This window comes from Chenopodium quinoa, unplaced genomic scaffold (genome assembly GCF_001683475.1).
Source record: "Chenopodium quinoa cultivar QQ74 unplaced genomic scaffold, ASM168347v1, whole genome shotgun sequence".
Taxonomy (NCBI): Eukaryota; Viridiplantae; Streptophyta; class Magnoliopsida; order Caryophyllales; family Amaranthaceae; genus Chenopodium; species Chenopodium quinoa.
The window spans coordinates 5,613,714-5,638,540 of NW_018745454.1; the positions used below are offsets into that span (position 1 = coordinate 5,613,714).

A 24,827-nucleotide genomic window follows, 5' to 3' on the forward strand; every position below is an offset into this window, starting at 1 on the left:
ACTAAAAAGTAATCAAGATGTCCCTAAAATAGAAAGAAGCAACTTTAACAATAAACACAACTATACCTAAATGAAGGGAAGTATTAAAGGCAATCTTACACCAAATTTTACCAACCTTAAACAGTGCCGATATAAAATGGAAAAGTACCAACATATTCTTTAACAATACAATAAAGGCCAAAAAATTGGTTAGATCAAGATTCAAGAGTCTATTTTCCACTTCTTTTAAAAAAAAAATAAAATAAAAATTGATTAAACAATTAATAATAATTCTGGAAAATGGTCACTCACTAAAAAGTTTAGTCAAATAGAGATTATAATTAAGACATAGGATAACAGACATAAATATTAGCAAGTTAATCAACATTATTAAAGTCAAAAAAACAACCCAAATATTAGTAGTTATTTAATCAATGTTATTTGTAAAAAGTAAAAAAAAAACAACCCAAAAACAGGGAGATTGAACAAGGTTTACAAAAATACACTGGATTGGTAACCCACCTCTTAGCTAAGTGATAGTCATCCTCTTTTTATGGAAGTCCAAATAGCTAGATCATCTCTATTATCAATCAACTTTATTTATTTAATACGTGATAGCGGCCTAGTTTATAACAGTGATAACTAATTTAAATTTTGAATAACCGATTCTTTGAGTAAAGGGATAATTTTTTTTTTTTTATTGGTAGAACATTGAACTACTTTGGATTATATAATCTAATGATTCTAATCAATAATTTCAACTGTATAACAATTTTAAAATTATGACATTTCATCTGTTTTATGAAACTGACACACTTCGTATTTGAACTTATTTGCATTATTTACATACGGAGTACTAAATGTGGCTCTATATATATATATATATATATATATATATATATCAAAACAAGAGTTATAATGCAAGTACTTCAAATAAACACTCAATTGGCTAGATAGATTTCTTTAATCGATCCATATTTTCATAAGATCAACTTTTTATAATTAATTAATTAAATACTTAATTAGAAATAAAAATGACTAACTTGTATACAGTATACTACAAAGTTTCCGTTCAAATTGTATCAATAATTTTGAAATGAAAAGAATACTTATTTTGTATGTATAGTATTTTTTTTTTCTTGGACCTACCTTGTTATCCCTTGTAATAAGTTGATAACTCACAATTTTGAAGCATAGTAAAGCCAAGGAATAATGAAGGGGTAAAAACAAATAGTACTGTATTGTTAACCCCACTTAAATACTTAATAATAATAACAAATAAATAAAAATGGGGTGATTAGGTGTATTATTAGCAGAAGTATATTTTCAATGACAGTTATTGGGCTATAATGATATAATTCTGTTTAGCACCGAATAATGTCAGAGTCATGGCTTTTTCTGAGATTCCATCTCACCAAAATCCAAAAAGGTTTATGGAAAGGAGACAATCTTCCACGAACATTTGACTTATAATTACAATGGAGAATCATGGTAGATTAAAAGTAGATAACTTTTTAAACAAACATAAATTTGAATTAATTAATAAATTAATTAATTTACATTGTAGCAGCTCGAATTTTACAAGGAATAATTCGAATTCTAGCACCTATATATCAAAGAATTAGTAGCTAATTTCTCATCTCAACTAAAGCAATTAGGTAACTTAGTTTAGTAAATTGAATGAAATTACTCGGCTAAAAAAATCAACTATATATTATCGAACCATATACAAAAATGTATGGCGATCATTTTGAATTCTTGGTAGAGTTGTAAGAATTCGTGTGGGGGTCAAAAAATTTCAAGATAAACTAAGCGTACCATTTCCGTGCATTGCATTTGCATCAGCCTCCTGACACATACAATCTGGCATGGGGAATGTGTATAGTGATGCCGTAGGTTTTTTCATCTCACGTCCCTTTGAATCACTACGGTTCAGCATATCTTGCATCTGGTACTGAAAAGTTTCCCATCTGCATTAACATATTAAGTAGCATGTAAGCAAGCCGATTAAAAAATGATGCATCATGTGATTACTGTAAGAAAGTTCAGTTCATCAATCCTCTTTTTTGAACATTGTGGATTACTTTATAATGCCAAGCAGAACATTACGAATTAGTTTAAATGCCAAGAAGAGAGAATTCTGATCCAGTCCATTAACTCAGTTCCAAAGTCAATGTCCTACACTTGAGATTTAAAAATATTTGCCTTTTTAGCTTCTTAATAACAGTAAAATCTTTTTACTGATATAGAAACTCCACCTATTATCCAATTGCCGGTCTGTCACGAACTGTATAGGAATATAAACAATAACATTGATTTTGCGATTACCTAACATCAGGGTTGTCAAACAATAGAACTAGTTTCCTTTTGTCAGGTATGATTGTCTTCGAATGCCCTCCATAGATATAACGCCGATGACCCATCAAAAAGTGGGGAAAATTTCCTCCCTGGGTAGTGATGAACACCTCGCTGTAAAGGCAAACCGTATAATCAAGGGCGGCCAACCTGGACAAGTGACCCTGCAATAAAAAGTTGTCATGCTTTCAACATGGCTATCCTAGCAGACAGATTTCATATAATACCACCATATTAGTACCTGAAATGGGGCAAGTTCTTCAGGGGTTGCTAATGTATCTTTTGTCTCTAAAAGTGGAAAAAGCTTTCTAAGAGGTGCCATGAACTTATCCGCTTTATAAATCATCCCAGCAGCAACATACACTACAGTGGTATTGTCAAAACCCATACCTCTAAGCATCATTCCTACCTGAGCAAGAAGAGAGTACTATATTACAAATGGTATTTCAAAAAGTAGGGAGAGAACTTAGCAAGAAAAAGAAAGAAAGAAATATATCTTTTTCACATTGTTGGTTTATAGTTAAGGAAGAAAGTGAAAATGTGTGGAATCAACAGACAGGTGTTTGTCATCAAACTGTGCCATACCTCTATTGGAGTTAGTGGGCATTTTCCATCCCTTCTTATTGCACCAGGCCTTATGACTCGACCCCTTCTACGAAATTTTCCTCTCCAGCCTTTTTCTCTAGCAATATCCATTTCCTGCTTTTCTTCTTTTCCTCCATCATATATACAGCAGGAAAATGCAACCATATCCTGGAAGAAGATAACTTTTAGATACAAATATGGAAGGAGCTTGATATATCAGAAGGCATCTACTTTTCCTGACTTCAAGTATCAGAGACATTTTTAATGTCTGATCTTCTTGCCTACCTTTTCAAAGCGCAGATGCACTGAAACATACTTCCCCCCACTCCTTGAGCTTCTCTGAATCATTCTTTGAACCATGACCTCTGCCAGTGATCGTATAGGCTGAGAAAAGCGCAGGGCTTCAAAATTTGCCAAGCATCGTAGCCCTTGAACCTCTGGAGGTACTGTGTTAGCCAATCTATTGGAAAATGGTGCTACACGTACAGCCCTGCAGATAAGAACACAAATTAAGGCTTATGTAGGATAAAGTTATATATTCTGTAATATTGTTGTAGAATGTTCAGAGGACAGCAGAAGAGAACAGTGCACTAGAGTAAATTCATACCCCAATGATAATAGTTTTGGTAGCACTTTTTGCAGGTAATATGTAGGACTTGACCAAGCCTTTAACCTCAGGTTCACAATGCTGCTAATATTATGGTTATACCGCTGGAGAATATCTTCTGGGAGCTGCCTTACTACGTTCACCTTATTTCTAAGAGCATATATGAAGAAATCTTCATCGAATATTTCACCAAATTTGCTGAGATAAGGAAACAAATACATGAACAACAAAGATGATGAAAGCCTGAAATCATTCCAAGTTAAATGGTGACCACATAAAGTATATATAAAACAGCTAATGATCAAGTTTTGATGCTAACCCATAGCCTTGATGGGATCACTAACATCAAAAAACACAACCTGTATCTTTAATAAATGCTCAAGACTCATCAATTTATAAGGAAAAAAAATATAGTTAAATGGAATTAAATGGAATCTTGTTAGATTCATCTCAATGTGAACTTTAATAGTTATAACTAGAACACTTGGATAAGTTTTTGTGAGTATTATCTGGGAAGGAGGGAGAACAAACATTATTGGTTTACTACTTCAGCTTAATTATCGTTACGAAACAAATATGATTGGCATCTCAATACAGGATAACTGGGTGCTCAATCTGTCCATACTGCCATCGATACAACTACAGTCATCCTTAAATTCCACTAAATTCTTGTATGAGCTGGTTGCACCTTTATACTCCAAAAGCTATCCTAGGACTTGAGCACTAATAGTTGATGCCTCATAAAGAAATTCCCAAATAACAAACTATCAAATGTGAAAAAAGGCATGCACCTCCAAATATGGCAGTGCATTTTCCATTTTTCCATAACTTAATCGTAAAGCACTTAGAGATGGTACCTGGAATCTCGCCAAACACTATTTAAATGAAATATTGGAATAACAAGAGTTGCATTCAACAGCCCTGCCACTGCTACTGCATCACAAATCTGAAATTTGAAATTACAGAGAATATAAGAAATAGCAACTAAAACTTTATGAGATATTCAGATTTCAATCACAGAAAATGTTTCACATTAAGAAGAAAGGAAATAAAAAAGAAAACATATTTACAAAATATTATCTACCAAGAAGCATTAAACGGAAATATCTAGGAATCATACATTTGTTCAATCATATATCACATATGCAACCGAATCAATAACATGCATGAATTAGATATGAGTTAAACCAATGCCATGACGGACATAACTTATGTGGAACATTATCAAATGGCATAGGCCTTTAGGTACCCCTTCCACGGCTCACTTCCATGAGTTACTTTATTGGGTATACTTCACAAAGGAGGAGATTCTATGAAGAGCTAAGAGGTACTTCTTTCTCTCCTTCACAGCACATTCATGGGCTTTAAAACATTGAAAACAAGGTTAACCAATAGGCATTGTCTACAGAGTCAATGTCACTTTTTATCCCCCTTTGGAAATATTTCCGTCAATTCCATAAACTGCACAAGGGTCTATTATCTTTTTATCTTCTAACATCATCTACTTCCAAGGGGCTGATTAAATAACTCTTGGAGGTTGCTCAAGAACCACAGGTTTTCCTCATATTCCTATAGATTTTTCACAGATGTCTAAAAAGGTCTCCTACACATAATCCTCGGCATAGCTTTCTTGGGAGCAATTCATGGGCATATGTTAGATGATTTGAGGTACTATTTGTTTAGGAAAGTCTTCCATCAACTGAAGGACTTATGCACATGAGCTATAGCTGCAATTCTTAGAGTGACCTTGGTAACCTTAGGAAGTCACTTAAAAATCAAAACACAATGCTAAAGAGCTTTGCCACCGGAAGAAGTCTCACAAGAATAAATTTTTGGCTTTTGCCAAGGGCTATTTTACTTTGACCCTTCCATTTTGTCTTAGTTCTCAATAGTTTTCACTCTACATGCAGGAACACAGCGCAGGAACACAGCTGATTTTGAATCAGTATATGACTCTTGACACGATTTTGTCATATGTGAGATAAAGGATTCCTTCTCATAGCATTTTCACATTCTAGTCGGTTCAGAGTTTGGTGCTCCACATGTCAGCCTTTGTCTATGTTTCCCTTCATCTTTTTGCTTAAGCTACCCTTATATTTCCTTACTCTCTATCTACCTATGTGCTTTTTTTGCGTTTCTTACCTGTTTTGTTACTACTAGACTTATAGTCATATGTATTTGGCATTTTGAAATTCTCTTCACCAAAGCAAGCTTACCTAATAATTTGTCCCCATTTTCTATTTGAAAACAAACAGTTTGTAATAGTGTAATTAGAGAAACTTTGCTAGCAAGTAAGATAATTTTCAAGTAAAACTGGACCATGGAGAATTGTTTTCCAGCTAAAACACCATGTCATCTGAAAACATTCTGTTTTAAGGTTGTTAGTGTTTTAACATTGTACAGTTGTACTAGCCTATCAAACGTATTATATTAATGTAAAGAAGCCATACATAATAATTAATAAAAAAAACTAGTTATTTGCCCGGGCGATGCCCCGAGTCATTATGAATTTATTACTTTAGTCGAACTATATATATTTTGGCTTGTTTGTCATTGAGAGCTTAAGTGATTTTTTTTTTAATTTTTTTTTATTTTTATGATAGATTAAGTAGTTTATTGCTTGTATGAGCTGGTTTGATTATAAAAATAATTTTTTTACATTAAAATCATACAAATATGATAAAACAAATCTTTATAAATTTGATGTCAAAATATATACTACTCCATAATGCACAAAAATCTTTTACTCTATGATTACAATTTTATGAGTTAATGCACAAAATAAAAATGGAGTAATGTTTAATTTCTTACAAACTTTATTATTGTGTAATTATTAAGGAGTTGCATTCCAAGGGAAATTGTCATGCATATGAAGAGTTCATCAATTAAACTTAACATTAATACATGGAAGTTAATGCATGGAGTTTTTCAATAATTAATGTTATGGTATGATTTGGCGACACATCATATGTCAAATGGCAAAATTGGTGACACATGGCAAAACATCATGTCTTGCCATGAGTTTTAATAATATATATTGATTGATTGATATTGATATTGATATATTGATATTGATTGATATTGATATTGATTGATATATTGATATTGATATGGATTGATTACAAAGTGAGAAGCAAACATACCGAAAGACGTTGCTGATTAAGCCCACCATTTGCTTCAATTATAAAGTATCCATTAGATTTTGGCAATTCTGAAACAAAAAGAATAGATGAGGTGGCAAGGGTGAGGTAAAAGTTCAGGGACTCAAAAGCAAAAGATAAAGGGGAGAATACTTAGGTTCTGTTCTCCACAACTTATTTATAATTTTATATAAGTTTCAGCAAAAATGAGCTAGTTCAACAAAAATAAGTCGGCTTTTAGAGGGGGGGAAGGAAAATCAAGCGAAAAGTTAAGTTAAGAAAAAATAAGCTAAGGAGAACAAAGCCTAAATAAAAATTGGGATATTTGATGTTGCCTCAACTCATTAGCCATAAAATTAGGCAATGGAATTAGCAAATGCTGCATCATACACGTATTATTTGGTTTAAGTTGGAGGTACATACTACTGTGTACGTAGAAATAATGAGGAAAATCATTAATTTAAGCTTCATAAGGGCAGTGAAAGTCAAACCTGTTTCAACAGCACTGTTATTTGTGCAGGGTTTCCAGCCTCGCTGATATCTTGAAGGCCACACTGTCGTCAACTGCATTATTTTGACAAAGAAGCTCAAATATAAGACACGCAACAGAGAAAGAAACAAGGGCCTGAAATATTTGAATATGCTGAATGGCGAAACAAAAAATGTACCTAGAATTCTAATTCGATAGATCAAAATTGAAACCAGGTAAATAGAACATAAACATTAAGTAAATGCATTGATTATAGCAAAGTTGTTATGAACAACTGTCATAACAACTGAGACTTCTATAGCCATAAATTATATTCCGTATTAGTTAAAACTTACATATGCTAAAACTAAAGGTCAGCCTTCAAAACAATCTCATGAATTAAATATCATCGCTCTCTCCAGTCTGCGAGGAAACAATCTGGCATGCAATCCACTGCATTTCCTACACGAGCCTCCCAGATTAACATGTTAAAGAAGGAAGTCAGCAGTCAATACATGCCCCTTATGATACTGATTTTGTCAGCAACTTAAAGCATTATTGTTTTGATTTTTTAAGTGTTTTTTTTTTTTTTAAAGAAAAAAAATCCATCAACTTGGATAGTTATTGTTCTCAAAATTTGGTTGTTCAATTTACCTCAATGAAAAAAATTCTCTAGATAAGCTTCCTAACCTAAACTAATGCTGGACGAGAAAATGAAAACTTTAATCATTATCCTGTTTAGTAAGCAGTACTTTGCTTGGTGAATTGAAGCTTTGCTCCCCTACTTAATAGGTAAATCATAGGAGCAACAGGACTAGATACTTGTATACTAGTTTAGCTCTTCATAATATGTTTGAGCTAGTATAGATGTTTCTCATAGTACAGAGGCTAGCAGCATGTATATAGTGCATTCCATCCCTCGAGGCTTTGCTCCCACGACACTCATTTAATCCCATGCGTGACGCCATATAGTTATCTCATGAGTTTAAGACTTAAAGGTACAAATCAAAGAGTTCAATTATTGGTCTACTAAAATTTAGACCATTACACCGAACCAAAAAGCTATACTTCCATTTACCCAATTTCTACCTCTTCATCGTCTACTTAGAGAAAATACTTTACTAAGTACTTTGCAGTAATACTCTAATAGAGTACTATAAGCTAACTAAAAATCCAATATATTACCCAAGTGTTACAACTAACCTCTCATCCTTGCCCCTTAAATCTTTCTCGGGTTCACAAGAAATGCAGATATGGAGCCCAACAGACACTGAGATACCAACAAACTTAACTGATGTCCACATCCCACAAATACTTTGCTGATGGAGCTAGGTCCAAGTAACATAACCCACCTCCATGACTAATACGAGACAGCCTCACATTTTTTGAATGTGAGATAATGTGAGATAATAGTATAACTTCATAACTTTCATGGGTGTAATTAAATCAGTATGATCCACTCTCACCTAAACATTGCTCTAGCTAATATACAATCAACAAACTACACTAGTCAGTAATTGTCACCTTTTCAGTTTCAAGCTACACCAAACACTACAAATATCTTTGCATAATAATTTCTACCAACCAAACTAAAAGCTAACTACTCATTACATAAGCAAACCAAACAATTAAATGCACATCTAAAACCCAAAAATTCATTAAAAACAATAATTGAAAATGCAAAATTAAAGGTAAAGTATGAAGAACATACAGCATTAGAGGAGTGATTGCCTTGATCAGATTCCAGAAAAGGCCAAAGTCGCTCAAATACCTCAGGACTTCTATACAAAGAACCCGGCAACCTCGGCTCATCAACCACAAACCCACCACTATAATCAGAATTTCCCTTTTTAATCTTCAAACCCCCAATTCTCTCTCCTCCCCCAACTTTATTCTCCAAACTCAAAGAGCCCATATACAGCAACATCCCAGTAATATACAATACAGGGGCAAACAACACCACCCCTTTTCTCCTAAAAACTGATGCAATCACAATGCACACCAACCGTTCGACGAAATTCCCAAGCTTCATCGACCCACCAACTCCTCCCCTTCCGATTCCTGGGCCGGAGATCAGCCCATTGGGCTTCATTCGGGACGGCCGGAATCGGGGGGACGATGGCGGAGAAGACGACGGTGATGATGGGTTGAAATTCGGCCCAAGTCGACTGTAACCGTGCATCAAATCAGGGGAAAGATTGGAACTTTTTATCTTTTTGGAATGAATGATGAAATACCCAGAAAGATTAACAGGGTATTAATGATGAAATTAAATTGGTTAGCATAATTACCTTTAATGGTGTGAAATATGATGGGTTTTTTTTGGTGATTGAGGAGAGAGAAAGTGAAGGTGAGTAACTATGGCGTTAAACAGGAGAGAGAATGGAAGTGAGAGAGTGAAAAAAGGAAGAAGAAAGGGAGATACAGCGTGTGGGGACAGCCACCGACGAAGCAAAGTGGAATTGAAAGCTAAAATTGATTAAAAAGATTGATTTTGACAAAAACATAAAAACAAACCATCTTAGATTTTGTAGATTAAGACCCCTAATTTGGGTTTTAGAGAAGGATAATTGATTATTTAATGTGAATCTTACCATTGTTATGATTATCATGATTGATTGGTTTATTTGTTAGTTTTTTTGGGTCAAAGTTACTCATTCAACTTTAGTGTTTGGATGTTGGTAAAATTTGTTTCTTGTATTTGGAGGTAAGATTTCATGTAATATGCATGTGTGTTGTTTTTATGTGATATAATAAAGTATGTAATGGTTTAATTTAGTTTGATCGGTTTGATTCTAATCACACTATATTAAATGGAGTATAATGGGTAAAATTATGGTTAACTAAGTTTGAAATCGCTGGATATGGGTTATTACACGAAAATTGATGGAGTTCAGAATTAGTTGTTTACAATGTTGTGCTAGCAAAAGTAGAAAACTTGAAACTTGAAAATTATTGACATGATCTATAGTACTCGTAATATTTAAGTAGCTTTTAGTAGTTGGACCAACTCCTTAATATAATACGTAGTAGAAAAAATGAGGGATTGACAATGTAGTTGTGGAGGGCTTGTATAACACTTTACCCAAATTTTGACAAGATGACAAGTGAATGTATGTATATACTATATGAAAGGGAAATATAGGCACACAATCGGACACCAAAATGAGATGAAAATGATAGCATGAGAACCAAGTCTAGTGCATTGTTCGCTATTCATAAACCTAAAATCATCCTAAGACATTTGTTTTTTTTTTTTTTTTTGACAGAACATTTGATTTAACTTAATGCTAAATCTTCGAATTAGATTGCTCTTTACACGAACCAAACATTATTATAACTGCTTAAAAGTTAAAATACGACAAAGTTTCTTAATACAAAAATTCTCCGTATAAGGTTCGTTTGGTTGCACATATAAAATGAGGGGAAATGCAAAAATGAAAAATTCTAAATACAAGAGAATTTCTCAATAATTTTTCCATGAATTTTATTTGCGAATTATTTATTCATTAAATTTTATGCACTATAAGAAAGGTTTTTTTTTTTTTTTTTTTTCTTTAACAGAAAAAAAAAGAAAAAAAATAGTTAGATTCAGTTGCTGGTGATGATTAACGGTTATAAATAATTTAATAATTTGACATAATAACAAATGCTCTTTTTCTTCCCCTTTTATCACTTTTTCATATTCAATTCAGACAAATTACGGTCTCAAGGAAATTCAAATCCACTTACTGTGAGTAATCTTCTTAACTTGGTATTTTGTTTATAAATTTTTCTTCTGATTTATATACTGTTGATTTATATTAAAAATAATTTTATATATGATTTCACCCAATTTGAATTGGAATAATTTAAACCTAATTCTGAAATTGAAATTGTTCATTATAGCATGAATTATACTGGGGTTGCGTTGAATCCCATTTCCCAGCTTTGAATTATTTGGGTATAATTGTTGATATGGGTGAGATTGATCAAATTTTAATTTCTAAAGATTGGATTTTTTTTTTTGTTGGTTGATTAGTGGGGCAGGTTTAGGAGGAGTGATTGATGTTCAACTGGGTTTTGTTTCAGAAAATGGTGTTGAATTGATTTGAAATTTATGCTGCTTTAAATGCTTTTTGTTATTCTGGAATTTGAATGACCAGAAAGTTTGGTTGTCACATTGGGTGTCTAATAATGAAATAATGTGCTAGACTATATATTATTTGTGTTTACTTTGTTACTTGGACTTGAGTACAAGGGTTAGACATGGCCCCACCCACGGGTTACATTGATAGTTCTATGGAGTATGGACACGGTCACACGGGTTAGTTTCAAGTGTCCATGTATTCTTGTGTTGTAGTTGTCTATTGTTGGTTATCTAACACGGGTAGATAATAGGCGAAATAGAGTAAAATTACATAAGTGATCAATCATTATCCTGTTTAGGTTGCTTCAATCGTTCTGTCTGCCCACGGAACTGATTACTCGTTTTGTTCTCTTTGAATTATCATTCCGGCCTTAGATTATGTAGCTTTTATTCATTTCATCGAGCAAACAGGGATGAAGTCATGGCAAGATTTATGTAAATGAAAGGGAATTTTTGAAAACATCAATATCTAGTCATGTATTTGTTACTCCACAAACCTTAACAGATTTTATAACATCCCTAAAGAGTTCTTGTAGGCTTGATACAAGTCAGGATTCTGGTAGTTTGAAGCCTTTATTGAATGAATTTGTAATTGAATTATATTTCGCGTATAAGTTGATCAGATTGGTCTGAAATTCTACAGGTCATATGCATATTATCTTCTTCTCAACTCTTGTCTTTTGTTGTTTCAGGTGAAGCTGTTGCAAATATGATTAAATTTACATTTTAGTGTGTGAACAATCTAGTGGTACAACAGCTTCTCCCGAATTGAACATTGGTAAAAGATGATCATTCGTTAAGGATTCAATATAATATATAATCCAATGCAGGATTTCGCAGGTAAATTCACCTTATTAATCTGGAGTTTTTTACTGCTGAATTTAGTATGAAGAAAAAGGTTGAACTTCTTTTTTTTCCTTTTTTCTCTACTTTGAGTTAAATGTATATATGTTCTTCACAATGATGGTCTAAGGCTTTTTATGGACTATATACTACTTAGACTTGTCAAATGTGTTGGACTAGGGTATTTATTTTGCTTTCTTTTTCAAGGATTGTGTATGACTAAGATATCGTAAGGTAGGTGAAGGATCTGAGTTGCAATAGACTGGCATCTTTCTATTAAGTCGTTGCCAACACATCGAAATTTTCGAGTGTTCAATTTATGTCAACATCCATTAATAGGCAACTACGCCGGAATTTTTAGATAAAAGGGGTTTGAGAAATAATATTTGTCACCCCTTCTAATGTTGGCAGGTCATTTTTACTTAATTTTTTTTGGGAAATAGTACTTTTTTAGTTATTTGCATTGTTGTCTGTCTGTTTTTTGGTTGTAATGTTTGCTTAAGTACTTGCTATACATTGCAGATATCGAATACCCTATCTTGACTAGAGTCAGAACCCAAATTGAGGTATCACCAATTCTGAAGCTTACACGAAAACGATGGTGGATGTTAGTGGCAATCAATATTGCCTTTGTTCTTTTAGGCCAAACTGCAGCTGTTCTGCTAGGTAGATTTTACTATGCTGAAGGCGGAACAAGCATGTTTTTAGCAACTATTGTACAAACTGCAGGATTCCCCATACTCTGCATTCCACTGATCCTTATTCCATTACCGCCAAGTTCTTCACCTCCTCCTGATCCACGTACAAAGAAGCACATTGTTATGATCTATCTTTCTCTTGGTGTACTCCTAGCTGGTAACAATTTGCTTTATGCTGTAGGACTTTTGTTTCTCTCAGCCTCTACCTATTCTCTCATTTGTGCAACACAGCTAGCTTTCAATGCAGTCCTCTCGTACTTCATTAACAATCAGAAGTTCACCCCATTGATACTGAACTCGGTGGTTATTCTCTCCTTCTCTGCGGCTCTACTTGCTGTGAATGGTGATTCTGACTCACCAGCAGGGGTATCTAAACTGGAATATTCTATTGGATTTATATGCACTCTAGGCGCCTCAGCAGTGTATGCCCTTCTTCTGTCTCTGATGCAGCTTTCCTTTCAGAAAGTGTTGAAATCTGAAAGTTTTGCCGTAGTTATGAAGATGCAAATATACACTTCACTCGTAGCAACTATTGTTTCAATAAGCGGACTCTTTGCAAGTGGGCAATGGAGGACTTTACATGTAGAGATGGAAAATTTTAACTCAGGACCTCCGTCGTACTTTATGACCTTGGTTTGGACTGCTATATCTTGGCAAATTTGTTCAGTTGGTGTAGTTGGCTTGATCTTTTTGGTATCCTCTCTCTTTTCAAATGTTATTAGTACAGTAGCTCTCACTGCTGCTCCTATTGCATCACTGATAGTTTTCCGTGAAACATTGAATGGAGCAAAGGCAATCGCAATGCTTCTAGCATTATGGGGATTTGCTTCTTATTTGTTTCAGAACTATCTGGATGATAGTAGAACCATGGAAACCCAGAAATCCACAGAAACCGATAGTAGCAATGAGATCCGTAAGGAGTCTTCTTGCGTTGTATCTTTAGCATGAGTAAGCTAGTGGCAACATTCTTTCGGATTTATTCCCTCTGTTTCAAGATTTAAGTCACTGATTGAGTATCTGAGTGTAATCTTATACAGTATTATTTTACTTAATTTGAAATTATTGTAAACAGTGAGTGTCTTGTATAGTTGTATATTAATGAAACTGAGGGAGTAAATTAAACAGACAATTGTAGAGAGATCCCTAAGGGTTTTATCTTGATGTATCTGTAACAGAATTGAATGATTGGTAACATTTTTACTTTGTTGCTTCAACCTTTGATTGTTAACACTTTATTATCTAAGGTGTCGTTTGGTTGCTATGGGAAATTACTTCCCATAGGAATTTGTATTTCATGGGAATTAAATTCCTACATCAAAATCATGGGAATTGTATAAAGTTGTTTGGTTGGCATGAGGGAAGTTGCAAATCATGGGAAGTTTGACTTACCCAGGGGGGTTAGGTAATTAACTTCCATGTTTTGTGGGAAGTCACAATTCCCATGAATTTGCAATTCCTTCATTTACACTTTTTATTGTCAACCAAACAACTCATGTATTTTCAAATTCCCATGATTTTCCACTCCCCCCATTTTCTTTGTGTAACCAAACAACTCTTAAAACTTATCCCTTGTCTTATTTTTTTCGAACTTGAACATATTAGTCCTAGATGAATTTTCAAATAGGAATGCATGACGGATAGAACAAAAAAAAAAAAAAAATCGATAAAAGATGAATAGAATCATGAATGTCATGTACAATATATGACAAGTTGACAGCCCATATATAGACAATTAGATATTGAAGTACAAGACAAACAAAAATTGTTGCAATTTTCCTCTCTTGATATCCTTGTATTGCATTTGAACCACAAAGTCTAAAGCAATGGCACAACCTCTAATTCAACAAGGCTGGATTTTCTCACAAATCATCTTAATCCTATGGCCTCTACGGCATCTCCTCCGTCTCCAGCTTCCCTCTTCGTCGTTGGTAGCATAATTGGTTATCCAACATGGAAGAACCAAACTAGTATCCTGATACAAAACAAAGCAACAACCAGGAGGAAAAACCATGCTAAACTCTGCGTTTTTGCCGCGACACAAGATTCCGGTAATTGGCAAAGACCACCCCCTGGTGTAGACACAAGGATTCATTGGGAGAATGATGATGAAGGTTGGGTTGGAGGGAGCAGTTCAAATGCTAAACAAGAGCCACTTAAACCTGAAACCGAGCAGAAAAATTTACTTGGTGAAAAATTTTCTGACCTGCTTTATTCTTCTGATTCTCATTATCAGTAAGTAGTATTACAGGTTTATGTACAAACGTTATCAACTCGACAAGTCTCTAGTACGTATGTTTAATGTTTATTATGCATTTATGCTGATTAATTAGGATTTTCTGTTGTTAATCAGGTTCTTAGGAATACCACCAGATGCTGATTTAGAGGAGATAAAAGCAGCTTATAGAAGATTATCAAAAGAATATCACCCTGATACAACTTCGCTTCCTTTGAAAACAGCATCAGAGAAGTTCATGAGACTAAGAGAAATATACAATGTATTGAGTGATGATGAGACCCGGAGTTTCTATGATTGGACATTGGCTCAAGAGGCAGCTAGTCGTCGAGCAGAGAAGATGAAGATGAAGCTCGAAGACCCTTACGAGCAAGATGTTATGAACTATGAACCAGTCCCTGATATGGTGGATAGGCTTGGTGGGAGAAATTTAGAATTAAGTGATCAAGCAATGAGTGCTCTTACATTTGATGCTATCATACTTGTCTTCTCAATATGTTGCATTGTTTATGCTATATTCTTCAAGGAGTACTAATAGATGTAAATCAGTATTATACACTTGTACAAAAATTTAAGATATATTAGTCTTGATTACACAAAGTGGTTATTGTGTTACTGAGCACTTGAGCAGAGTTGTCTGTTATTGAATGGTTTTAGTCTTGTCTCAATCTTTTGTGGTCTTTAGATATGTCAATTGAGAAACAAGAAGTGAGGAAGTCATTAGAATTATAGGTTTAGTTTGTCAAAAATAGAAGTATATTTTTAGAATTTTAGCTTGAAACACGTCACAATGTGTTTCTAATAGTTTCATCTATATTCATCATCATGTCAAAATGATTGATCATCACTAGTTAATTTTAAAACTTGTTGAAATTAATTACAGTATATATCTAAACTATGAATGATATATTGATAAATTTAAATCCCATCAACATTTAAAAAGAGTTATGGAATTATAGCAGAGTTCTAGCTCAAAATCCTTCTTTAGCTTTTGCTTCTTAGTTCTAATTTATTCTTCGTACTATATAGTACATACCAAGTACAAAGTGCTTATTCTTGACAAATTAAAATTCACCTCAAAGAATTTGGTAATATCAATGACAACAAAGTTAAGCCATAACATAATCCAATATTGCCTAAGTTGAATAAGTTATTACCTTGACCTAAATCAAACTCAACCGACACATTCGACATGTTTCTAAATCCACCACCCACAACATCGAACAAAAAAATTTTCATTAAAAAGAATAAAGAGAGTTTTTATGTTTCACAAATAATATTTCTATGTAAAAATGAGGAATAGCTCAAAAAAACCTCCCGATTTAAGGATTCCTAGGAATATCCCTTAAAATCGATTCTCATCGCTGAAAACAAATGGGTCATTGATTTTGGGTCGAGTTAAAACAGAAGACTAACCGAGGCCCAAGAAGATATGAACACTAGGGTATACAATACTAGCGCGTGAGAGATAATCTCTTGGTACCTTACAACTTTACTGGGTCTTTGCTTTCTCTTGTGTGCTAGAAATTTCAGCCATTTTTGTTTTCGATTCTCTCTCTTCATTTCTCTTTCTTTCTCTCTCTAAAGCCATGGCGTTGAACAATGGGTTGCGATCCTGTGCATCAAAGCTCATGAATTCTTCTGGGTCAATCTTATCTAAGCCAGGTTAGTCGGTCTTACAAATCTAGGGTTCTTTTAATTTCCCCAATTTGAAGCGAATTAACTCTAAAATTATACGATTTTTTTTAGATCTGTTTGATGCGTATTACTCATTTTTTAATGTGTTTCACACCCCTTTTTTTATTTTTTTTCTCTTTACGTTTGTTGCATCTGGAAATTTGACAACTTTTGATTATATGAATTATGATTTTGATTCATCTGGAATTAGGATATTGAGTTGTATCTGTTTGTTAATTACGGAAATTAGATGGTGGAATTCTACGAATTTCTCTTAAAATTTTCAATTTTTAGAACTTGTGATTTAATGCATCTTCAATTTGATCAGGAGGCTTTATGCAGCTATATGAATTTTTATTGATCATCAGAATGCAATGCTTTTTTTTTTTTTTGCTATAATGGCGCAATCGTATTGAGAATCTGTATTACAATTTACAATGGAGATTATATAGGTTTATGGATAGGTGAGCTCAGTGTTTATTTATGGATTTGTTTATCTCATTTCTGGCTGGTAAAGGAGTTTAGGAATTAGATATGTGCATAGTTGGAGGTAGGTGAATGACTATTGAAGTGTGAATTGGCGTCTCAATCTATTGAGATTATTCAGAGCTGAAAGTGTGCGCTTTAATGGATGGTTAGACCAAGCAAGAATGCGAATGTAAGTTGGTTGTGTTTATCACGGAATAGGTTGAGGTAAAATGTGGGGATGTAGTGATTCCTGTTCTTCCAAGGAATGATTTCGTAACACATGACATATGTTTAGTAAGCAATAGTTGATGGCTTCTAGCTAGAGTTCAGTGCCTTTTTGGGTGGATTAGAATGATTGGTTAAGTCTTAATTTCTTGTTGCACCTATTATGTTGTTAATTAGGTTAGAACCATATCTGACTTATTATTATAGGGTGCAGAAGTCTGAAGCTATTATTGTTTTTAAAGACAGCTATTCAAGGCTTAGGCAGTTTTCGTGGCTGTTCCAATGTCCCATATATGGGGTGTATCGCAATATTGTCTGTTTCAAAAAAAAAAAAAAAAAAAAAAAAAACCTAAAAAAACTGTTCTCTAGGTGCCACCAATAAGTCATACCTATAGTTGGTTGAAACAAGGAGGTTGGAGATGCTGTTAGGATTTATGATGTTAAACTTGTTGGGGATGATTGTATGCCTTTAGATCTTGGATCAATTGGATGTTGGAAGGAGGAAGTTTAGTGTCATTCATATTTTGTTTTCTTGAGGTATTTTCCCACTATATAATTTATATACGCAATATACCTTATTATGTGAAATTGTGAATTATTCTGAATGCTGCAAAAGGCGGATTTGTACTTGTGAAGCCTGAAGCTGATGCAGGTATTTTTATGGGATGGAGCTGTCTGGCTGTGAGCTAAAGGCAGGGTTTTGGGAAGGTGATTTCAAAGATCATTGCTTCCATGGGTACATGGTGGTTGAGGGTTACCCTCATGAACCTCGGTCTCTCTAATATTAGTTATGAAGAGCAGGTAGGGATTATGTAAAAAGGAGGAGGGAGGGGGCATTGTCTAATTAAATTTCAACGTAGTTGCTTCTTCTCAAAATAAACATTGTCAGGATTGGTTTGGGTTATTGCAGTTGGGGGCCTTGGGGCTTTTTGGCTACATCCAATTGTAGAGATACTAAGGGTCTGGGTAAATATGATTTTTGTGTTTCTTTATGAGGACATCTTGCTGTATCCTTCTGTTTGAGCTTTAATACAAACTTTTTTTCTTTTCTTTTTTTTTTTAAATAAAAATTAAACAAAAAGCTTTGTACATGTAAACTACTGCCTCTGAATGTGGAAGTGAACACCTTACACCTCCCTCATTGGAGGATTGACCTGAAGCCCTGAATGCTTATTAGTGGTGTGCCTTTGGTGGTTATGATGTCAACATGTTTTCAAACTTATTTTCAATAGTTCGTAACTTTGTTTTCTTATAAAACTTAGGATTTGTGAGACTGTGTGAGATGGTGCTATCTTGCCTTTATGCAATAATTTTGGTGCTTGAAATTCTTTTTTTAGAGAGTGATCAAGCTGGGTTAGCAAATAAGCTATTAAGCACTGGGGGTATTAAGTCCAGAATACTCCTGATTTGCCTCCAATTCTGCAACTCTTGAACTGATTTCAAGGCTGAGGATCTACTTTTTTGTGTGCATAATTATGAAACCATGGGATATGATGGCAAGAAAGTTGAACACTGTCTAATTTTAGTCATCCTATTGTAAATTTGTTGTCTGTTAGATTCTTTTGTCCTCTTTATATTTAATGTCTGATGGTACAAGAAAGATCCAGTTTATTTAAGTTAAGTGATTTTTGTGCTTACAGCAAGCAGAGAATTTCACTCGAGTGGGATGAAAATGATGGGAGGACATGGTCATGATGAGCCATTCTACCTTCACGCGAAACACATGTACAACTTGGACAGGATGAAGCACCAGAAGTTGAAGATGTCCCTTAGTGTATTGGCTGCCTTTAGCATCGGAGTCTTTGTCCCCGTCTATGCAGTTGTTTTCCAGCAAAAGAAGACTGCATCTTAAGTTCATCATAGTTCCTTTTTTCCTATATTGTTGGAAGTTATACAGACTACTGAGTTGGCCTTGTATTGAAAGATCATGATGGCTTTTTTCATATCACTTTCAGTTTTTTGCTTGGAATCTTACCTTTGCTAGAACTTGGAAAGGTTCATTTGACAATAAAAATTTTGTAATGATTTCTGCCAATTGCTACTATATACCAGCTGCTGTTGTGGTTTTGGTTCAATGAAATTCTTCTTGTACGTTGTATTTGTAAGATCTCATATTACTCCTATGCATTTCGGCAAGTTTTCTTCGATGCTGATGGCGCATCAAAAGGTTGTAATGGATCATGTAAAATGAGACAAATGGCATAAATTCCCATCTCGTTAGAGTGTCTAACTACTCTAAGTAATAATGGATTAATGTTATCTCAAAACAAATCCATTTTAAAGAAATAGGAGTAATTGATTATACTTCATTTAGTTTCTGCTTGGGTCAAAAAGCGAATGCAAAGGACTGCATATTAAAGCTCAAGTTTGTTGCAATATCATACTGGTTAAATTTTATGACGAAAGCATTTGTCTTCGTATTCTAAGATTATGATGGGTAAACTGCTGAGTATCAACAAAAAATGGGCACAAAATACTCCAAATAAAGTAGAGTAACTAAATTTTCGGAAGTTGATTTCAACATAGGGAAGTAACCATTTGATTATGAAATTTTGGAGGAAAAAAGAAGTTATTTGTGAAACAAGAAGCCAGCAGACACTATTGTACACAACCAGACCTTGCAATCAGTCCTGAGAACGGCAAGAAAATTGCCAAAGAATGAACATCGCCAGAATTACGATAACAATTACTTAGCATTTTTAAGCCTTGTATTTTTTTCAATACTACCTCCTACTATTTGCTTAGGCTCAGCACGTCCAAGAGGATGATCGCTTAATCAATGGTTTCATTAACTTGTCTTCTTCCAAGGAGATCATACCCAAGTGTGATGGATCTTCTAGCATCATTTTTGCCACAAGGTATCCAGCAATTGACCAAGTTTGGAATTTTCGTGCTTGTTTTCCAATGTATCTGCCTTGTTTACCATCATAGTATTCTGGCCAGCCGTCTTTGAGCAAACGGGACTCTGCCAGATCAATGGCTCGTCTTGCAATCTGTGGTCTACCAGTCTTGATGCACGCTGCCGTTAACAACCATAAAAGAACTGCAAGCAGCACAGAAGAAGAGATGGGAAAACAAGAGGAAAGAACATAAATGTTCGATTCTTCAAACACAAGGTAGATATAATAAATGTGATGCAGAGTTGCTAATAATATACTTCATACCAACTATTTCATAGAAATGACCAATAACGATATCAGTAAGAAACTTGAGTAATTACTATTTTATTTTACTACTAATAAGAAATTCTGAGGCTTATAGAGGTGTCCTGACCCTGTGCAGTCAGGACTGCTAGCCTGCTACTGAAGTATACTACTTTAGATAGAATAAAAATCCAGCGGAACCCTAACTGAAAATGGACTGCTAATTTGACAACACTATAGGAAAATCCCAAGCATTAGCCATTAATTCGAGTTTATTAAATCTCGTTCAACAAGTCAGGACTCACGACAGTGTACTGGTTATTAGCAAAATCACTAAAAGGTGCAAAAGAGAGATATTGAATGAGTAGGCATGTCTCACACGGAGGCATAATTAAATTGACAACCTATTCATTTGGTATGTCTTATTTATTCTTGTAAAGCAACCTCATGTAGCAGGTGTAAGGGATAATGCAAGTCATCAAAATACGAAGAGAAATTCTTTCTACATAACCATCAAGAAGAAAGCTAAAATAAACAAGAAAAAGGGCAAACCTGGCCAAGATCCTCCATTGTGGTAGCTCCATCTGGTATTCTTGGGATCACATCCTGTGACAATCCGCCATTCATGACTTTCTATGGCAGGATAAGAGATTTTTAGAGGCATTTCTCCTACCAACTCTTCCCAGCGCTCTTCAATGAGATCCATAATAGCCATAGATTGCTCTGGAGTTGCAAGAGAACAAAGGATGGCAACACAATTGCCCAACGCAAACCATCGAAAATCCATCCTTGCTGGACTAACATTTCCAATAAAGTAACCACCACGTGTAGGCATGAAATCAAAAACCCAATCTGGAATTGAATCGGGAATGACATTAAACTTATTCACAGCAGTATGAGAATATTCTTCTGTTTTGTAACGGTAGACATCATTTAGTTGACGGAAATCAAGCCAAAAATAGTTTCTCATGTGAAAACTCAATGCATGCAACCGCTTCACTATTCTTTCGATAAATTCCTTTCCTTCTCCATCATGTTTAAGCATAGCCAAAGCACATCTCAGTGACATGAAGAAGAGCGATTGAATTTCAATGGGATAGCCATAAATTCCCTGGAAGATGATCATGTCTTAGAATACAAATGTGGATATTAAGTCAACAGAACAATTTTAAAGGATTGTTATATGGTGAAACCAAAGACACAATGCTCAAGTTATATTAGCATGTAGTTTGACGAGTAGCAACAACCCTTGTCATCAGATTTCATATAAAACAGATGTATTGAAAACTACGTGAGATAAAAAGTCAAGTTCATGCACAGTCATTACAGAAATGATGAATTTAGGTTTGGTCATGAAAAAAATATCATTCTATTGGTGAAATTAGCATGGATTACCTACTTCTGTTTGAATCAAAAGAATGGGCAACCTTTATGGCGATTTGATCAATAGATTTTATCAGGCAACAACTCGTATATGGTGATGGAGCAAGTTAAACTATGACAGTAATGAATTAATGATGATAATATGGTGGGGTTGTACGTATCAATATCATTAGCCAAATCAAATAATACCGATTAAGAAATCAGCATAACAATAAAGATTCAACGACAAAAAAGAAATAAGAATTTTTGGGATAATATTAAATTTTGAAATTGGAATTCCCTGCATGCATTTGACACATTTTATATGACAGTAGAACAGTCAAAGTCAATGCTCTCTTAAAACGGTAAAAGGACTTATATCACTTAGTGACCTTTTTTTTATGGTAGCCTTAAATTTTTTGATGATGAATATCATATGAAAGAATCAGAAAATTTACAGCAGTAAAGAGTTATAGAGAACATCTTACCATTCTCCGATCAATCATTGAGCAACCATCTGCGCAAAGTAGGGTAGGAAATGTGTCAAACCCTTCCGACAAACACAGAGTCATTATAAGCCTCATCCCCTTCTGACATTCCGGCGACTCTGCCAAAGACATATCTCCAGTAGACTTTGTATATGCACGCAACAGAATAATCCACCAGAAACCTGAGTCAACAGGAGCTACCCTTCCGATGGCACTCTCACCAAAGTCCGCAACAACAGTATCTGATTTCCGAACAGGATCATGGAGCACCTTGAAGCTTGCTGGCATTGCCCCTTCCCCGAGCTTAAATCGGTCAACTCTCTTTTCCCAAGCCTGAAGTTGCAGGGTCTTTAACAGGAAATTCTTAACTATATCTGGCTCACCATTCATAAGAAAAGCTAGTGCACTAGGCACAAAATCCCTTACAAACACCTGCAAAACGAAACATCGTCTCAGATTGTTGGAATCAAAAACAGTAAAAGGCAATAGGATAATAATTACAGCGATATGAATTGTGAAATGAAGATACCTGATCATAATTCAATACTTCCTCTGAAGCATGATCATAAGCAGCAATGGTACCCACGGGCTGACCTCTAAAGTACACCAAAGATCGTCGAAGAGCTTCCCAAGCTTCGGCAACCATAGGATGCGGCTCAAAAGAGTTCCTAGTCGATGAAGCAGGGGTATCGAAACCAGACCTTGCTCCAGGAGAGTACATGTGATCAAAGTTCTCTACACTCCCTTTATTCAGTCCTACGGACAACTCACTCAACGATCTCTCATCGAATGATCTCTGCCTTTCAATATTGAGCCTAGGCTTATCAAGAAGCTTAGACAGGTCAAAATCATCCATCTCGGAAATCGAGCAATGAGAGCTCACTTTCCTTAGCCCAACTCCCTCCATTTCTTCCGGTACCGATAATTCAAACAAACACACACCACCCCCTTCAATAACAACAAAAAGTCCTACAAAAATCCAATTACTTGAAAATCAGAAAATAAGGCAATATATAGGGATCTCAAAGAAAATTCTCCAATTATAAAGACCTAAAATAAACCCTCCAAATTGGAAATACAAGATCTTCAAAGATTCTTTTATGTTAGCCCCCACTACCCCACATAAATATTATCCACAACTATGACTCTAAGAACACATGTATCATGTCTTCTTCACATATATCTTTATTTTTTATTTTATTTTTACAAAAATCAACCTAATCCATAAACATACCCCCCTAACATACACTATATATAAGAACTACAAAATTCGTGGATGTCAACTAGCTTAGTTAGTATACTCGAGACCTTAGATCAAATCTCGTCTACAACAATACCCTTTAACTTCCTAAACTCCAACAAAAATTACCAAAACAATCAGCATAACATTAACAATTGCCATTAATCTTATCGAGTATAAACTATATGTAACTCACAAATATCACATTATAACAAAATAAAGCTCCTATATTACAGATTTTAAATAATATAATTAAATAAATTAGCTCATAAAAGCAGATCCATCACAAAATTAAAAAAAATAATTAAAAGAAAAGCTAAAAAATGGCACATTAAAGCTAGCAGTAAAAAAGTAGACTAATAAAAGCCTTAAAATCAAAGCAATAACAATAAAAAAATGATGAAAAAATAAGTGTTGGGAAGAGAAAAACATCAGATCTGAAAAGAAAAATGAGAGATCAGAGGAGAGAGAAAGTACCTGAGAGACGGAAAAGTAAAAGTTTCCGACGGTGAACGGCCGCCGGAAAATGGAGATGGACGGCGGAGAAGAGAGAGAAAAAAAAGGAGAAGGAAAGGAAAAAAAGAGCATTGTTAGGTGAAGCAGGAATATATAGTGATAATGGAACAGAAAACTAGGAGAGAGAAAATTACTCCGTATTATTTTTTATTTTTTTTAATTGGGAGAAAAAATATTTTGTGAGTGAGTAAAGTGAAGGGAGTGACCGGGAACAGGGGATAGCCGGTGAGAAATGGCGCACGAGGGAAATAAGGGAGACTGGGAGAGTAGGTTGGGGAGACAAAACGACACAGTTTCAGATGGGTTAATCCACTTGGTTTGGTTTTCTTTAGGGTGGTTGGGTCCGTTGACAGCCTGACACCTTAGCTGTTACTGCCATTTTTCGATTTATACTTTTTTGTTTCTAAATACTCCGTATATTCCTGTCCAAAAAAAATATATATATATATATATACTCCGTATATTACTTCAAAAAAAAAAAGTATTGTATACAAAATACAAAGGAAAGTGTAATTAAAATACTGTATAATTATGGAGTATGTTTTCATTGATTATTTATTGATCGTGTTTAATATTACTTTGCAGGAGTTTAACGCGTATATTCTAAGGAGTATTTTTCTATATATTATGGTGAGTAAAGCATAAATATAGTCCCTGAATTTCTGTATTT

The 24,827-nt window shown here is 34.5% G+C and overlaps 5 protein-coding genes across 5 annotated transcripts; 3 read left to right on the top strand and 2 right to left on the bottom strand.

The window, feature by feature from the left end:
* Positions 1–1,542: 1,542 nt before the first annotated feature.
* On the bottom strand, positions 1,543–9,963 carry LOC110714291 (uncharacterized protein At1g04910-like). Its single transcript, XM_021892794.1, has 10 exons — positions 8,847–9,963; positions 7,158–7,230; positions 6,670–6,737; positions 4,384–4,472; positions 3,527–3,724; positions 3,205–3,409; positions 2,920–3,087; positions 2,576–2,743; positions 2,308–2,498; positions 1,543–1,949 (listed from the first exon to the last, which is right to left on the bottom strand). The coding sequence occupies exons 1-10, from the start codon at positions 9,315–9,317 to the stop codon at positions 1,778–1,780; spliced, it is 1,803 nt and encodes a 600-aa protein (XP_021748486.1). The 5' UTR covers positions 9,318–9,963; the 3' UTR covers positions 1,543–1,777.
* Positions 9,964–10,696: 733 nt separating this feature from the next.
* On the top strand, positions 10,697–14,019 carry LOC110714292 (probable purine permease 11). Its single transcript, XM_021892796.1, has 3 exons — positions 10,697–10,868; positions 11,957–12,104; positions 12,630–14,019. Exons 2-3 carry the CDS (start codon positions 12,089–12,091, stop codon positions 13,751–13,753), a joined length of 1,140 nt encoding a protein of 379 aa, XP_021748488.1. The 5' UTR covers positions 10,697–10,868; positions 11,957–12,088; the 3' UTR covers positions 13,754–14,019.
* Positions 14,020–14,592: 573 nt separating this feature from the next.
* On the top strand, positions 14,593–15,694 carry LOC110714294 (NAD(P)H-quinone oxidoreductase subunit T, chloroplastic-like). The gene is made up of 2 exons (XM_021892798.1): positions 14,593–15,037; positions 15,156–15,694. The coding sequence occupies exons 1-2, from the start codon at positions 14,685–14,687 to the stop codon at positions 15,571–15,573; spliced, it is 771 nt and encodes a 256-aa protein (XP_021748490.1). The 5' UTR covers positions 14,593–14,684; the 3' UTR covers positions 15,574–15,694.
* Positions 15,695–16,517: 823 nt separating this feature from the next.
* On the top strand, positions 16,518–19,513 carry LOC110714145. The gene is made up of 2 exons (XM_021892616.1): positions 16,518–16,703; positions 19,049–19,513. Exons 1-2 carry the CDS (start codon positions 16,628–16,630, stop codon positions 19,258–19,260), a joined length of 288 nt encoding a protein of 95 aa, XP_021748308.1. The 5' UTR covers positions 16,518–16,627; the 3' UTR covers positions 19,261–19,513.
* A 400-nt stretch (positions 19,514–19,913) lies between these two features.
* On the bottom strand, positions 19,914–24,558 carry LOC110714144 (probable alkaline/neutral invertase D). Its single transcript, XM_021892615.1, has 5 exons — positions 24,119–24,558; positions 22,931–23,370; positions 22,402–22,833; positions 21,104–21,662; positions 19,914–20,451 (listed from the first exon to the last, which is right to left on the bottom strand). The coding sequence occupies exons 2-5, from the start codon at positions 23,306–23,308 to the stop codon at positions 20,156–20,158; spliced, it is 1,665 nt and encodes a 554-aa protein (XP_021748307.1). The 5' UTR covers positions 23,309–23,370; positions 24,119–24,558; the 3' UTR covers positions 19,914–20,155.
* Between the last annotated feature and the right edge of the window lie 269 nt (positions 24,559–24,827).

Excerpts from the sequence above, each read along its gene's own strand:
- LOC110714145 (XM_021892616.1), top strand. The coding sequence starts at position 16,628 with ATGGCGTTGAACAATGGGTTGCGATCCTGTGCATCAAAGCTCATGAAT. Across the intron at positions 16,704-19,048 it reads GTCAATCTTATCTAAGCCAG|CAAGCAGAGAATTTCACTCG; the intron begins GTTAGTCGGTCT and ends TTGTGCTTACAG.
- LOC110714144 (XM_021892615.1), bottom strand. The coding sequence starts at position 23,308 with ATGGAGGGAGTTGGGCTAAGGAAAGTGAGCTCTCATTGCTCGATTTCC. Across the intron at positions 22,834-22,930 it reads AAGTATTGAATTATGATCAG|GTGTTTGTAAGGGATTTTGT; the intron begins GTATCTTCATTT and ends TTCGTTTTGCAG. Across the intron at positions 20,452-21,103 it reads CAATGGAGGATCTTGGCCAG|TTCTTTTATGGTTGTTAACG; the intron begins GTTTGCCCTTTT and ends TGCTGCTTGCAG.
- LOC110714291 (XM_021892794.1), bottom strand. The coding sequence starts at position 9,317 with ATGCACGGTTACAGTCGACTTGGGCCGAATTTCAACCCATCATCACCG. Across the intron at positions 7,231-8,846 it reads GCAATCACTCCTCTAATGCT|TTGACGACAGTGTGGCCTTC; the intron begins GTATGTTCTTCA and ends AAAATAATGCAG. Across the intron at positions 3,725-4,383 it reads AGTGTTTGGCGAGATTCCAG|CAAATTTGGTGAAATATTCG; the intron begins GTACCATCTCTA and ends TCCTTATCTCAG.
- LOC110714294 (XM_021892798.1), top strand. The coding sequence starts at position 14,685 with ATGGCCTCTACGGCATCTCCTCCGTCTCCAGCTTCCCTCTTCGTCGTT. Across the intron at positions 15,038-15,155 it reads TCTTCTGATTCTCATTATCA|GTTCTTAGGAATACCACCAG; the intron begins GTAAGTAGTATT and ends GTTGTTAATCAG.